General features: G+C 41.0%; 1 protein-coding gene across 2 annotated transcripts; it reads left to right on the top strand.

The window, feature by feature from the left end:
* The first annotated feature begins 5,271 nt into the window (after positions 1–5,271).
* Positions 5,272–10,278, top strand: smim8 (small integral membrane protein 8). 2 transcript variants are annotated; one of them, XM_067983870.1, is made up of 3 exons: positions 5,272–5,347; positions 7,975–8,135; positions 9,020–10,278. In XM_067983870.1, the coding sequence occupies exons 2-3, from the start codon at positions 8,001–8,003 to the stop codon at positions 9,176–9,178; spliced, it is 294 nt and encodes a 97-aa protein (XP_067839971.1). In that variant the 5' UTR covers positions 5,272–5,347; positions 7,975–8,000; the 3' UTR covers positions 9,179–10,278. The 2 variants fall into 2 exon arrangements, with proteins under 2 accessions (XP_067839971.1, XP_067839970.1); XM_067983869.1 differs by having other exon boundaries at positions 5,280–5,420.
* The last annotated feature ends 3,508 nt before the right edge of the window (positions 10,279–13,786 follow it).

The raw sequence follows: 13,786 nt of genomic DNA, 5'->3' as shown, positions 1-13,786 counted from the left end.
ACCTTTGCACAAACTTTGTGCAAGGTTCATTATAGCCTTCATCTAAATGAAATCTAAATCGAATGGTGAGATTTACACCCAATAGGCTGAGTGTCTGCATAAAATGGGTGCTGTTGGGAAAAAATAGGTGCCGAGCCAAAGAAGGAGTTATTAGGAGGGATGATCAAGGAGGGTCTCAAAGGAAGAGAGGGAAGTAGCGAAGCAGAGGGATTAAAGGAGGAAATTCCCGAGTGTGGGACCTCGACGGCTGAAGGTATGGTTGCCAGTCATGAGGCGAAAGGATGAGGGAATAAGAACATAAGAACAAAAGAAATAGGAGCAGGAGTAGGCCATATGGCCCCTCGAGCCTGCTCCACTATTCAATAAGATCATGGCTGATCTTCAACCTCAACTCCATTTTCCTGCCCGATCCCCATATCCCTTGAATGCACAAGAGCTCAGAGTCAGAGATGCAGAGAGTTCGGGGAGAGATCTAAAGTAGGTTACAGAAATAGGGAGGGATGAGGGTATAAAGAGATTTAAATATTTTAAGAACTGTTAAATCATTAAAGAAGCCATTACAATTCTGTTTTTTTTTAAAGTACATTTTTCCCTTTCAGTGTTACCACTGCAATCTCTGTAAGTGGATGTTGGTCTTTTATAATCTGGAAGCTGTAGGTTTTATGTAATTTGCCTTGCAAAGGTCATAGAGGCCTAACAATTGCAATAAACTGCATACTGGAAGTTATGTAGATTCAACCTATGTTTGCAGTTAGTACAGTGGATAAAATATCGTCACTCAGATCCAAGCTTAAAACAGGATGAGATAACCATAGTATATCTTTACTATTTATTGACAAAAAAGAAGCATTCCAATTAGGATTCTGATTAGACAATAACAGGCTGTATAATAATGGATTATAGGGTATATTCAGTGCTCCCCTGCTCCCAGTGGGGAGCTGTAATTGAAAGGACCACACGCCACAGCATCAGTCAGTACTACAGTGATGTAGCCTTATCTGCAACCCATGCTCCCTTTAAGCAAGGACCCTGCTGGCAATGAAGGAGTGTTGAAAATACCCTTATATTTTCAACGTGTCACAGACTGTTCCAGTCGGAACGATTGCAAAATCAGAAAAAAGTCTATTTATTCTCATTAGTTCCAAATTTACAATGATACTGTTTAGCTTCACTCTTTGTGAATGCCCATCCAAAAGTCAACTGGCAATTTAAAGTGCGACATAATGCTGCAATGATGTGTGCCAATTGCATTTCTTTTCATTTTAAAACACCAATGGTACATTTGCTCCTACCGCAGCAACTCAAGCTTTCAAGCTTTAAAATGAAAAGAAATCCTGTTGATGGCATGGGGGAAATTAAGTATGAATCAACTACCGCTAGTCTTCAGTATCACTGTACACTATTGGAGCATTATGTTAAGATAGCACTCTTGGGTGGCCTTTGTACAGACACCTTCAGGGAGCTAGTAGTTCCAGCGCAGATTTTGAAATCAAGGCAACAATAGTTTTGTTTTAATGCTCATTTTCTACCTCCAGTTATCTTGTATCCATGCATTCCACAATACAATGACTGATGGCAGGGATTAGTTCCCTAAGAAACAACAACTATTTGGTACTTTACCCAAGTGGCCACACTTCATGTATAAGCCTAGGCAGTAAGTGTTAGCATGCTATTTGACTATTAGAGCCATCACAGCTCGATCTAGCTCTTGTCCAACATTCATAAGTACAGACTTTCCATCACTTGCAGCAGGAACCTTGGCTGAGATCAGGTACCTAAACAACTGACCAAGAATTGAAACTGAAATCTGGTCTGCATGGTTCAGTACAATACCGCATAGTATATTTATCTACTCAGTTACTGGGGGAGCTGTATCTTTGAAATTCTTTACCAACTCATTGATTGGAGCTCCCTTTTAAGCTAAGGTATTTTGGCCTCAAGGGCAGGACTGTAGAATGGATACTGGTGCTTTCATTGGCTTGGGGATTTTTTAATGCAAATTTGCTGAACTTGGGCAGTAAATCACACCACACATGGCATGTAGAAATTCGTGGGATGACATACTGTGCCAAATCACATCTTAATTATCTCCTGTGTGCATTTTCTTTACAGTTTACATTTTTATACCTTTCTTGGCTACTACTATTTTTGTATGTATTTTAGGTCATTCCTACTGATCAAAACCTTTCACTTTTACTTTATTATTAGTGATTTGTGCCTGGGATTTTCTCAAATTTCACTCTACAGTTAAAAATAAACATAATATTATACCTCTGTGTTGGTATGTACAATTGTAAACAATTTTACAACACCAAGTTATAGTCCAGCAATTTTATTTTAAATTCACAAGCTTTCGGAGGCTTCCTCCTGCCTCAGGTGAACGAAATGAAATCCTCGAAATGAAATCGCATTTATAATTCACAGAACAATGCTTGGTGATTACAGACAGTTTTTTCAACTGCCCGTTGCCAAGGCAATCAGTGTGCAGACAGACAGGTGTTACCTGCAAGGTCTCAGAATATACAAATCACCAAAAAAATTTGTATATTCTGAGATTTGTATATTCTGAGACCTGGCAGGTAACACCTGTCTGTCTGCACACTGATTGCCTTGGCAACGGGCAGTTGAAAAAACTGTCTGTAATCACCAAGCATTGTTCTGTGAATTATAAATGTGATTTCATTTCGAGGATTTCATTTCGTTCACCTGAGGAAGGAGGAAGCCTCCGAAAGCTTGTGAATTTAAAATAAAATTGCTGGACTATAACTTGGTGTTGTAAAATTGTTTACAATTGTCAACCCCAGTCCATCACCGGCATCTCCACATCTTGGTATGTACACACATAATAGAAAGCTCAACAAACTGGTTTAGATGATAGAATGACTGTACAGTTTTCAGAGACTTGGAGTTCCTCACAGCAGCCAGGAATGCCCCACCCCTTCAACCACAACAAAGTGACTGACCTAGGTCAAACCTGAACTCCCTCACACACATTCACTTAATCCCACATCCTAGCAACTCACAAATAAAAACTTAATTTAGGCACCATTTCATTCTCTGTACCAGTTGATGTATAACAAGCAAAAAGTAGATATTAATTTAACCCAATATGTAATCATTTGACAGGTTGCTAATTAGCCCTCAAGCTACAGACATCTTGTTACTTAATAAAATTGTGATATGGAATTGAATACTAGGTCCTGAGGAATTCAATGAATATGATTGGGGAGGGGCAAAGCTTAAAAGAGCTGTGTGCCATGAGGATATTCCCCTATCTCTCTTTTAAAAAAATTGTTTAATGTCTTTACAGACAATTTTTCTGTGTCTATTGTGACTTTAAAAAAATTTTGTCCACCAGAGCCCTCTTTCTCTCTCTAATATACAAATTCACACATGTATATATTTTTAACCATTCTTGGGATGTGGGCATCGCCAGCAAGGCCCATCCCTAGGTGCCCTTGAGAAGGTGGGGTTGGGCCTTCTTCCTGAACTGCTGTAATCCATGTGGTGAAGTTGCTCCCCCAATGCTGTTAGTTGGGAAGTTCCATGACTTTGACCCACTAACGATGAAGGAACAGCGATATATGCCCAAGTCAGGATGGTGTATGTATGTGTATGAGTATTTTATATAGCCTTTCTTTCTCCTTTGACCATCATACAGTGTGTGAATGAGTTTATTCATCTTGGAGCTGTTGATCCTGTTTAATCCTGAGTTGAGTTTCTAACCCCACGTCATACTGCTTACCAAGACTGCTTATTTCCACCTACACAACGTTAACCGCCTCCACCTCTACCACAGCCCCTCCGCTATTAAAACCCTTTCCCATTATTTTGTTACATGTAAACTCAATGAGGTAGATTTTCAACTTGCGGCCCGGACATTGCAGAATGGCCGCCCATTATAGAAACTATCGGATTTTTGTTTCCATTGAAATCAATAGAACTGAAAATCAGGCAGTTTCTTTAACAGGCGGCCGACCCACAACACCAGTTTTACACCCAGGTGGCAAATTGAAAATCTACCCCAAATTCTCTAACGTCTTCCAACTCTGGCCTTTTGTGCATCTCCCCCTCCCTTCAGCCTTCAGCTACCTCAACCCAACTCCCTCCCGAAGCCCCTCTTCCTCTACTTTTCTCTTCTCCACCTTTAAAAAAAACCTTCTTAAAACCTCTTTTCAACTAAGCTTTCTGACGCCTTTCCTAATCTTTCCCTCCATGGATTGGTATCCATTCTGTTATCTATTTTTTTTTTCTCCCTTCCTTGTAAAGCACTTTGGGACATCATCTATACAAAAGGTGCTGTATGAATGCAGATTGCTGTTCTTGTTTGAACTTGTGTTAATATATTCGTTGGTAGTCCTCTTCCTGTGTAAAAATTTCCACACCGTTCACCTGACGAAGGAGGAAGCCTCCGAAAGCTTGTGGAATTTAAAATAAATTTGTTGGACTATAACTTGGTGTTGTAAAATTGTTTACAAATGTGTAAAAAAAAACACACGTGGGACCTGACCAAGTCAATCTTCCAAATCTGAACTTTTGATTGAAAAAAATTTAAAGTTGATTTATAACCACTGAAAACACCCCATCCCACTCCAAAAAAATGAAAACAGGTAAATAAAAGATATCAGTTTTTTAAAGGACAAAATAATTATGAAAGACAACATAAGGTTGGGATAGATAGAAAGAAGTTAAATTAATTTTTAAAAACACAGCACCAGTAGAGAATTTGAAAGAAGTGGGATTGGGGAGAACAATGGGCAATAGGACAAATGAACCAGATGTTTGAATTTTTACTTTTACACCGTACTATGTGTGAACTCAAACTAACGTGAGGTGACCTCCCAGCGGGGATATCAGACCGTACAGTGTTAGCGTGCGTGGTGGCAGTCTGAGTTATATGACCACTTTCGCATTGATGTGCACGCTAAATGGCTTCAAATCAATCTGAAAGTGGCAGCTTAACTACAACCTTAGTGAAAATTGTGTGTTCAGTATTTATTTCAGAAGTTGCTATTGCAGTGATAAAGCTAGTCTTGGTATTTAAATGGCTTTACTGCTGTAATATATTATCATTATTTTCAGCATCACAATATGTGAGGTGAAAACAAGTTGGGCCATCCAGGCAGAGATCGTCCACAACTTGCAGGCACTCTGAGGGTTAATTATTCTCTTTGAGTGATGAGAGTTGTGTTGTCCACCAGCCTATTGGTGGCGCTGGTCTGTGTCAGGATTGACAGAGTGCAGGTTCAGCTTGAGTTTCCTGCAGCTTCTTGGTAGAAAGGAAGCCCTGAAGAGACATTGGATTGTGGTCCTGCTACTGAGGAATACAGTCCAACATTGACAGATGGTATTAGAGTGATGTGTGAGCACGGAAACAGGCAATAAGCATTATAGGGACTGTTAGCCCTGAAGTTACACTGGTTAAGTACTCAGTTATGATATTTTTACACTGCATCACTCTAAGGAAAGTGCTTTATTGTATTCAGTTGGATACTGACATTGATTACTGTAGGGTGATTTGAAAACAAATTTATCTTAAAACTGTGTTAAAAAGAATACCTTTGTATGGTCTCTTCCAAATACATGCCCTGAAGAAGGGCCCTCATCCAGTTTTTGCTCCCCATAAGATGCTCACTTGATTATGTGTTTCCAGCAATTTCTGCTGTTATTGATTTGACCTTTATTTGAATGATGAAGTTTGTGGTGGGCAGTGGTGGAAGCTGGTGGGGACCAACATGGTACAAGATTTCTGCTAGTCAGTTTCAGCCACATCAGTAAGAAAGAACAGGAAATGTTAGTTGTCCCTCCCTCTTTTTCTAAACCGCTGTCATCATCCCTCCTCAAAAACCCACCCTCAACCCCTCTGCATAGAACTGAAAGTCCTTCTATTGCTTTTGCTCTCCTGCTGCTTCCTTTTTTTTATTTTAAATTTATTTTAAATGCCTCCGAAAGCTTGTGGAATTTAAAATAAATTTGTTGGACTATAACTTGGTGTTGTAAAATTGTTTACAATTGTCAACCCCAGTCCATCACCGGCATCTCCACATCCTTTTTTTAAAACCTCTCCTTCACTTCAGTTTCTCTTGCACTCCTGATTTTCTCTTTCACTTTTCTTTTCCTCTGTGTTGCTTTTCCATTCTTTTCCCTCCCACTTCTCACTCTTCTGTTCTCTCATTTGCCTTTTTTCCCTCTGTACTTTACTTTTCTCTCTATCCTTTTTATTTCTTTTTCTTTTCTCTTCTGCTATGTTATTTTTAAGTTTTACCTTTCTGTCCCCTGTTTGTCTCTTTACCTCTCTCTCTAAAGGCTTCACCTTAATTTTTTCAACCTAATTTTTCTCCTTAGTGAGCAGGCTGCTGAGCAATGATCCCAGAGAATGGGAGGGAGCAGGATTTGATTTTTACGTTGGATACAGACTCCTGCACTTATGCATTTTGTTTGTTTATATTAGGGCCCTTACACTGGGTCATCAAATGTGTGGAATCATGAAGTGTTGGGTGGAGGGTATAACCTGGAGCCCATGGTTTTCAGGCCCAGGAGGATGCATCGTATCGCTTGTGGAGTGGGTGCAGGACTTGTTGGAGCCAAATTTATGGATGGGTAGAGTGGCTGAGAAACTGTCCTGGCAGCTGTACCTCAGAGAGCATTTTTTTTTCTGAGATGTGAATATGTGAACTTTTTTTGGTGGATTAAGATTGGGGAGAAGGATTTTGTATAATACAGATTAGTGAGTAATGAAACAAGAAAATAATCAACAGAAAATCATCAGACTTAACTGTTGAGAAAGAAGGAAATTGACCAGCTCAGTGTAAATTACAGACTCATCTGTCACCACATGGACAACAGACATGTCATGTGTAATAAATCAAGTGAATTTGTTATAAATATAAATGTTAAAAGATGTATATTATCAATCTACAAATGTTCTTAAATTTAAACTTATAGTCAAATTAAATGCCTGTTAAGTACTATCTTTTTAACTCTTATAATGCTGGCAGCTCTATGAAAATTCGTAGCTCCCTGAGCTGGTTTTATTCCCCCTCCAACACTAAAACATACCTTAATAGACTAATAAAGTTATTCAGATGTCAAGAATCTTTTTATTACAGTAATAATCCTAAACTAGAAAAATATCATTTTAAACAATTTAAAATAAAAATGCTGAACACTGGCTCATCTTGTCTTTCCATTTCCCTCTCTTCTTCATCATTGTCTTTTTTTCTATTTAAATTTTTAAAATTTATGCTAAAAATCTATGTTAATGTATTTTTCCCTGGAAATCTTAAATACTTTTTATATACCTGTTTATCTCACCATTCATTTTGATGTTGAATGCCACATCTAAGGAATTATATGAAAGGCTAAAAGCAACTATTTTTCATCCTGTTGAGACCTGGAACTATGAAGGTCAATCTGGTTGAGTCATAGATTAATGGATTCATAATCTGTTTTCAGCCTCAAGCACTACTGGGTGGGTTATATCATCCACAGCTCTGCCTCAACTATCTGCAATGCATAGAACCATAGAAGTTCACAGCATAGAAGAAGCCCATTACGTCTGTGCTGGCTCTTTATTAGAGTGATCCAAAAATAATCCCATTGCCCTGCACTCTCCCCATAGCCCTGTATCTTTCAAGTACCTTTCAACTATACTTAAGAATTTTAATAGTTTATGCTTCAACCACTCTCTGATTGCAAAGCATTCCATGCTCCGACAGCCCTCTGCATAAAGGAATTTCACCTAACTTCTTCTCACTCTCAACAACAATTTTAAATTGATGACCCCTCGCCACTGACCGCCCTACTAGAGGAATAGTCTTTCCATAGTGTCACTATCAAAAAAACAGGGCAAATAGGGAAAGACTATCATAAAAAAGTACAATAAAGCCAGAAAAAAAGCATTAAAGCAAGAAAAACACCCAGTTGATAAGAAATGTTTTCCTTATTAAATGGCATTTACCCTATTGTGCACAGGTTCATAAATTGGATCGTCATCAGCTATGTCTTCTTCACCCGACCCTACTGATGCAAAGACAGAGCCTCCAAAGAGTGCTGGTTACAAGAGCCCAGGACTGAGAGGAATCCGAACTACCAGTCTTTTCCGAGCAGTTAATCCGGAGCTCTTCATTAAACCTGTAAGGGAATTTCCACTTAAATTTGCAAAGTGCTATTTTTAATAGTTATGATGTTCTGTATGGATGACTGAGAAGCAAAGGAAATAGAATACCTGGCTCCCATGTTGTAAGTTCAAGACTCTGAGATGCCTGCTTCCATATTTCCAACCTTCTGCTTAACCCTACTCCACCAGCACCAGAATTCCAACATTTGGCGAGCTTTATCCAGTTTCAGCCTTTCTCAACTTTGAGAGATAGGCAATAAATATGGTTGTCCCCTATTACAAGTATATCTCCTGCTGGCTAATCGCAAAGTGCTATTGGCAGGTTCTCAGGCCTGTACACAGGCTTTCAGGAAAGAGTGCAACAGGTTGGCACACTGCCATTTCACATCTGTGTCCTGGATTCAAATCTAACCAAGACTAATGGCATGAATCTCTCTTCTTGCTACTGGTTGTAAGAGTCTGCATGAAATGAGTTTGAGAAGATTTAAACCGCTTCTCGATGCTTGTAGGCTCACAACACACAGCCACTCACAATTTGTCAATGTCTGGTATTGGAAGTAGAAAAATTCTCTTGGAATGGGTCTTCCTCTAAGGTTGGGATTGGTGCAGAGCAGAAGGACCTTGCATCTAGCTTATGCTATTTCTAATACTGTGTGCCTATAAGTGTTCTATTTGTCCTTGGCTTTATGAACACAAAATCCATTTTTTGAAAAAAAAGAGACCGCTTCCATAGAAAAAAATGATTTAGCATTTTGAGACATCACATCATGTGAATCATTCTATAAAATGGTATGACGAAATGGGAATGTCATCACAAGATTGCAATGTTTCCTCACATAACAAAGGAGATTCAGAATTTATTTGTAAAAATTAATTTCTGTCTTTGTGTTCCTGCAACAGAATAAACCTGTGATGGCTTTTGGACTACTGACCATAACCCTGTGTGTGAGTTATATCGCTTATTTGAATGTGACAGCAGAAAACAAGAAAGATTTGTATGAGGCGATTGACAGTGAAGGAACAAGATACATGAGACGAAAGACATCAAAGTGGGAATGAAATACCAGATGAAATCAGACAAGTAATAATGCAACCAAGAAACTACAGAAGTATCTGTAACAGTTTTTGTTATTAATATTGTGTAGTTACAACACACGCTAAGAATGTTTAGGTTAAGTCAGAGACCTCAGTATCCCCATGATGTTGAGCATAATTTACATTGATAGTTAACTGTTTTGAGTACTTGCCCTAGATTCCCAAATACTCATTTTACTTTTCCAAAGAATGCATACAATCATTTCTTTTGCATTTTCCATTGCTAATTAAATCTCAGGATTCAAACACAACCTCCAACTACAGCACCATCTAGGGGGTGGCGTACAAGCTACTACATGGTAAAATAATGGCATTTGAACCCTGGGATTTAACAAGCTTCCTCCTGCTCCATGCATGTGATTCCACTTGGCCAACGTGTCTCCTACCCAGTTTGTGAATTCCTCTTCCCTGTCCCACAGTTATCAAAGCAATACAGAATACCATTATTTTATGGAGACAGATTGGACATCTGAGAGGCTACCCTCAGGAGATACTGGGACAGTGGCAGTTTTATAGTCTGTGCCACTCTGATCAAATGGGAGCTGTGATTCCAGCAGTTGAGGAGACTATTTCAGTCCTACCATTCTGAAAAACTTTATCCAACAGTCTGGTGGAGAACTGCTAAAACTTGCTCCTAAACAGTGATCCAGTAGGTTTGGAATTCAAACCTGTTAGAGAGGCAGGCATTTATGCTTTAAATTGCCCCCCCACCAATTTCCATTCATTATTTTTTCTGCGACTTTTCCCTTTATATTGTTTGTGAAATTTGTTGACAACCAATATTTTTTCTGTTTTTTAAATCCCCCCTTCACTGTGCCAAGTATAACAATAAGAGAGAGATAATCAGATAAAAACCAGAAACTCCCAATTGCTGCAAATAAAAACGCCAAATTCTGGAAATACACTTCAGGTTCATCGTCATCTGGAAAGAGAAAACATGGTTTGGCATTTCAGTCAGAGGCCCTTTGTTAGACCAAGTTCTGAACTAACTGAATCTGTGTTTTCTGATAACTCTGCCATGTTCAAAATCCTGTAAAATAAAGTGTATATATTTTGTTTCAGAATTCTGGTGTCTTACAAAGTTTAATTAGGCATTCAAATTGAAATCCGCTTTCACGCACGCAATCCCCCCCTCCCCCACCCCGGCTTGGAACCCGCCTTTGCGTTAATATCGGGGTCATAGAGTACAAAAGCAAGGAAGTTATGCTAAACCTTTATAAATCACTGGTTAGGCCGCAGCTGGAGTATTGTGTTCAATTACGAGCAACAGGAAGGGTTTTGATCGAGTAAATAAAGAGAAACGATTTCCAGTGGCAATAGGGTCAGTAACCTGAAGACACAGATTTAAGGTAATTGGCAGAAGAGCCAGAGGCAAGATGAGGAGAAATTCTTTTACATAGCGAGACGTGATGATCTAGAATGCCCTGTCTGAAAGGGTGGTGGAAGCAGATTCAATAATAACTTTCAGAAGCGCCTCTTCCTGCGCTGTATCATTCTATGATTCAATGAATGTTTCCAGCTGTGGTGGCAGGGGCAGGAATCTGGAGGTAGGCCATCCCCGCCCCAATTCCCATAACTCTCTGACACTATAATAGTTGCAGGAAAATGAACCCATGGTACGTAATCAGGAAAGCCCCGGTACAGGTTTATTTTCGCACTCCGTAGACCATGTAGAGTATCTCTTTGAGTGAATGCAATTAGGGACTGTGCAATAATGGAATATTCTCTAATAAATTTTCAATAGTATCCTGCAATCCAAGAAACTGTCTGAAGTTTTTTTAAAATTTGTTCATGGGATGTGGGCGTCGCTGACAAGGCCGGCATTTATTGCCCATCCCTAATTGCCCTTGAGGAGGTGGTGGTGAGCCGCCGCCTTGAACCGCTGCAATCTGTGTGGTGAAGGTTCTCCCACAGTGCTGTTAGGAAGGGAGTTCCAGGATTTTGACCCAGTGACGAAGAAGGAACCGTGATATATTTCCAAGTCAGGATGGTGTGTGACTTGATGGGGAACGTGCAGGTGGTGTTGTTCCCATGTGCCTGCTGCCCTTGTTCTTCTAGGTGGTAGAGGTCGTGGGTTTGGGAGGTGCTGTCGAAGAAGCCTTGGCGAGTTGCTGCAGTGCATCCTGTGGATGGTACACACTGCAGCCACTGTGCGCCTTGAAGGGAGTGAATGTTTAGGGTGGTGGATGGGGTACCAATCAAGTGGGCTGCTTTGTCCTGGATGGTGTTGAGCTTCTTGAGTGTTGTTGGAGCTATACTCATCCAGGCAAGTGGAGAGTATTCCATCACACTCCTGACTTGTGCCTTGCAGATGGTGGAAGGGCTTTGGGGAGTCAGGAGCTGAGTCACTTGCCGCAGAATACCCAGCCTCTGACCTGCTCTTGTAACCACAGAATTTATGTGGATGATCCAGTTAAGTTTCTGGTCAATGGTGACCCCCAGGATGTTGATGGTGAGGGATTTGGTGATGGTAATGCCGTTGAATGTCATGGGGAGGTGGTTAGACTCTCTCTTGTTGGAGATGGTCTTTGCCTGGCGTGAATATTACTTGCCACTTATCAGCCCAAGCCTGGATGTTGTCCAGGTCTTGCTGCATGCGGGCATGGACTGCTTCATTATCTGAGGGGTTGCGAATGGAACTGAACACTGTGCAATCAACAGCGAACATCCCCATTTCTGACCTTATGATGGAGGGAAGGTCATTGATGAAGCAGCTGAAGATGGTTGGGCCTAGGACACTGCCTTGAGGAACTCCTGCAGCAGTGTCCTGGGACTCAGATGATTGGCCTCCAACAACCACTATCGTTCCTTTGTGCTAGGTATGACTCCAGCCACTGGAGAGTTTTCCCCCTGATTCCAATTGACTTCAATTTTAGCATGCATGTAGTCCTGTGTTGTAGCTTCACCAGGTTGGCACCTCATTTTTAGGTACACCCGGTGCTGCTCCTGGCATGCTCTTCTACATTCCTCACTGAACCAGGGTTGATCCCCTGGATTGTTGGTCATGGTAGAGTGAGGTTACAGATTTGCTGGAATACAACTCTGCTGCTGCTGATGGCCCACAGTGCCTCATGGCTGCCCAGTTTTGAGCTGCTAGCTATGTTCTGAATCTATCCCATTATAGCACGGTGGTAGTTCCACACAACATGATGGACGGTGTCCTCTGTACCCTTAGTGCTTACCATGGAGGAGGACTGATTCATCAGCTGAGGGAGGGCAGTAGGTGGTAATCGGCAGAAGGTTTCCTTGCCCATGTTTGACCTGATGCCAGGAGATTTCATGGGGTCTGGAGACAATGTTAAGGACTCCCAGAGCCACTCCTTCCTGACTCTATATCACTGTACCGACACCGGTGGGACAGGACATACCCAGGGATGGTCGATGGAAGAGTCTGGGACATTGGCTGAAACATATGGTTCTGTCAGTCTGTTGGACAGCTCTCTCCAATTTTGGCACAAGTCCCCAGATGTTAGCGAGGAGTACTTTGCAGGGTTGACTGGGCTTGGTTTGCCTTTGTCGTGTCTAGTGCCGAGCAGTCCATCCAGTTTTATTGTTATTATGACTTTTTGTAGTGAGATTGTACAACTGAGTGGCTTGCTTGGCCATTTCAGAGAGCGATTAAGAATCAACCACATTGCTGTGGATCGGGAGTCACATGTCAGCCAGACCAGCAGGCTTCCTCCCCTAAAGGGCATTAATGAATCAGATGAGGTTTTACGATAATCCGGTAGTTTGCATGGCCATTACTGAAATTAGGTTTTTTTTTAATTCTAGATTTTATTTAATTAATTGAATTTAATATTTCCCTAGTTGCCCGAGGCAGGATTTGAAGTCATAACTTCAGATTACTAGTCCAGTAACATAACCACTATGCTAATATACTTGACTTTTGTTAGAAAGCCTGAAGAGGCATCCTCTTGAGGCATCAGCTATTTGTCTTTACCACTCATTCCATTCAATCTTCTGAAATTGAAGCATAATTTAGCCTCCACGGATGGCTTTGGGAATGTGACCATGGGACGTAACGCAAAATCCAAAAGGTGTTGTGGAGGGAGAGGGAAAGAGAGATGGAAGGTGAAGTACTATTGCAGTTACTGACTTGTATCATTGTTACTGGTTATCATTAATTACACTCTGCTCTACACACACAGCTGTGTTTGGAGCTTTGTGTGGAAGAAGCTGAAGACGCTGGGAGTGAAATTCAAATTTGGCGAGTGTGCAAAGTGGAGAAGCGGATTGGCTGTCCGTTATACATCCACTTCTATGGAAAGGAAAATCGGGCGAGGTGTATAATGGGCGGGTGTATGACGGGCGATGTGTATAACAGGCAAGGTATATATTGGGTGGGCGTATAACGGGTGGGGTGTATAACGGGTGTGTGCAAAACGGACGGGTGCATAATGGCCAGTGTGTATAACGGGTGGGGTGTGTAACAGGCAGGTGCATAATGGCCAGGGTGTAGAACGGGCGGGCGTATAATGGGCGAGTGTATAACAGGTGGCCGATCTGCCAGTGCCCATTTTGCACCTCTGCTGAAATTGAATTTCACCCCTGCTGTTATCTGGTGCCTAC

The sequence above is a fragment of the Heptranchias perlo genome, chromosome 5 (genome assembly GCF_035084215.1).
Source record: "Heptranchias perlo isolate sHepPer1 chromosome 5, sHepPer1.hap1, whole genome shotgun sequence".
Classification (NCBI taxonomy): Eukaryota; Metazoa; Chordata; class Chondrichthyes; order Hexanchiformes; family Hexanchidae; genus Heptranchias; species Heptranchias perlo.
Note: the sequence above shows the minus strand (reverse complement) of the source record. Positions and strands in the feature narration are given on the sequence as shown.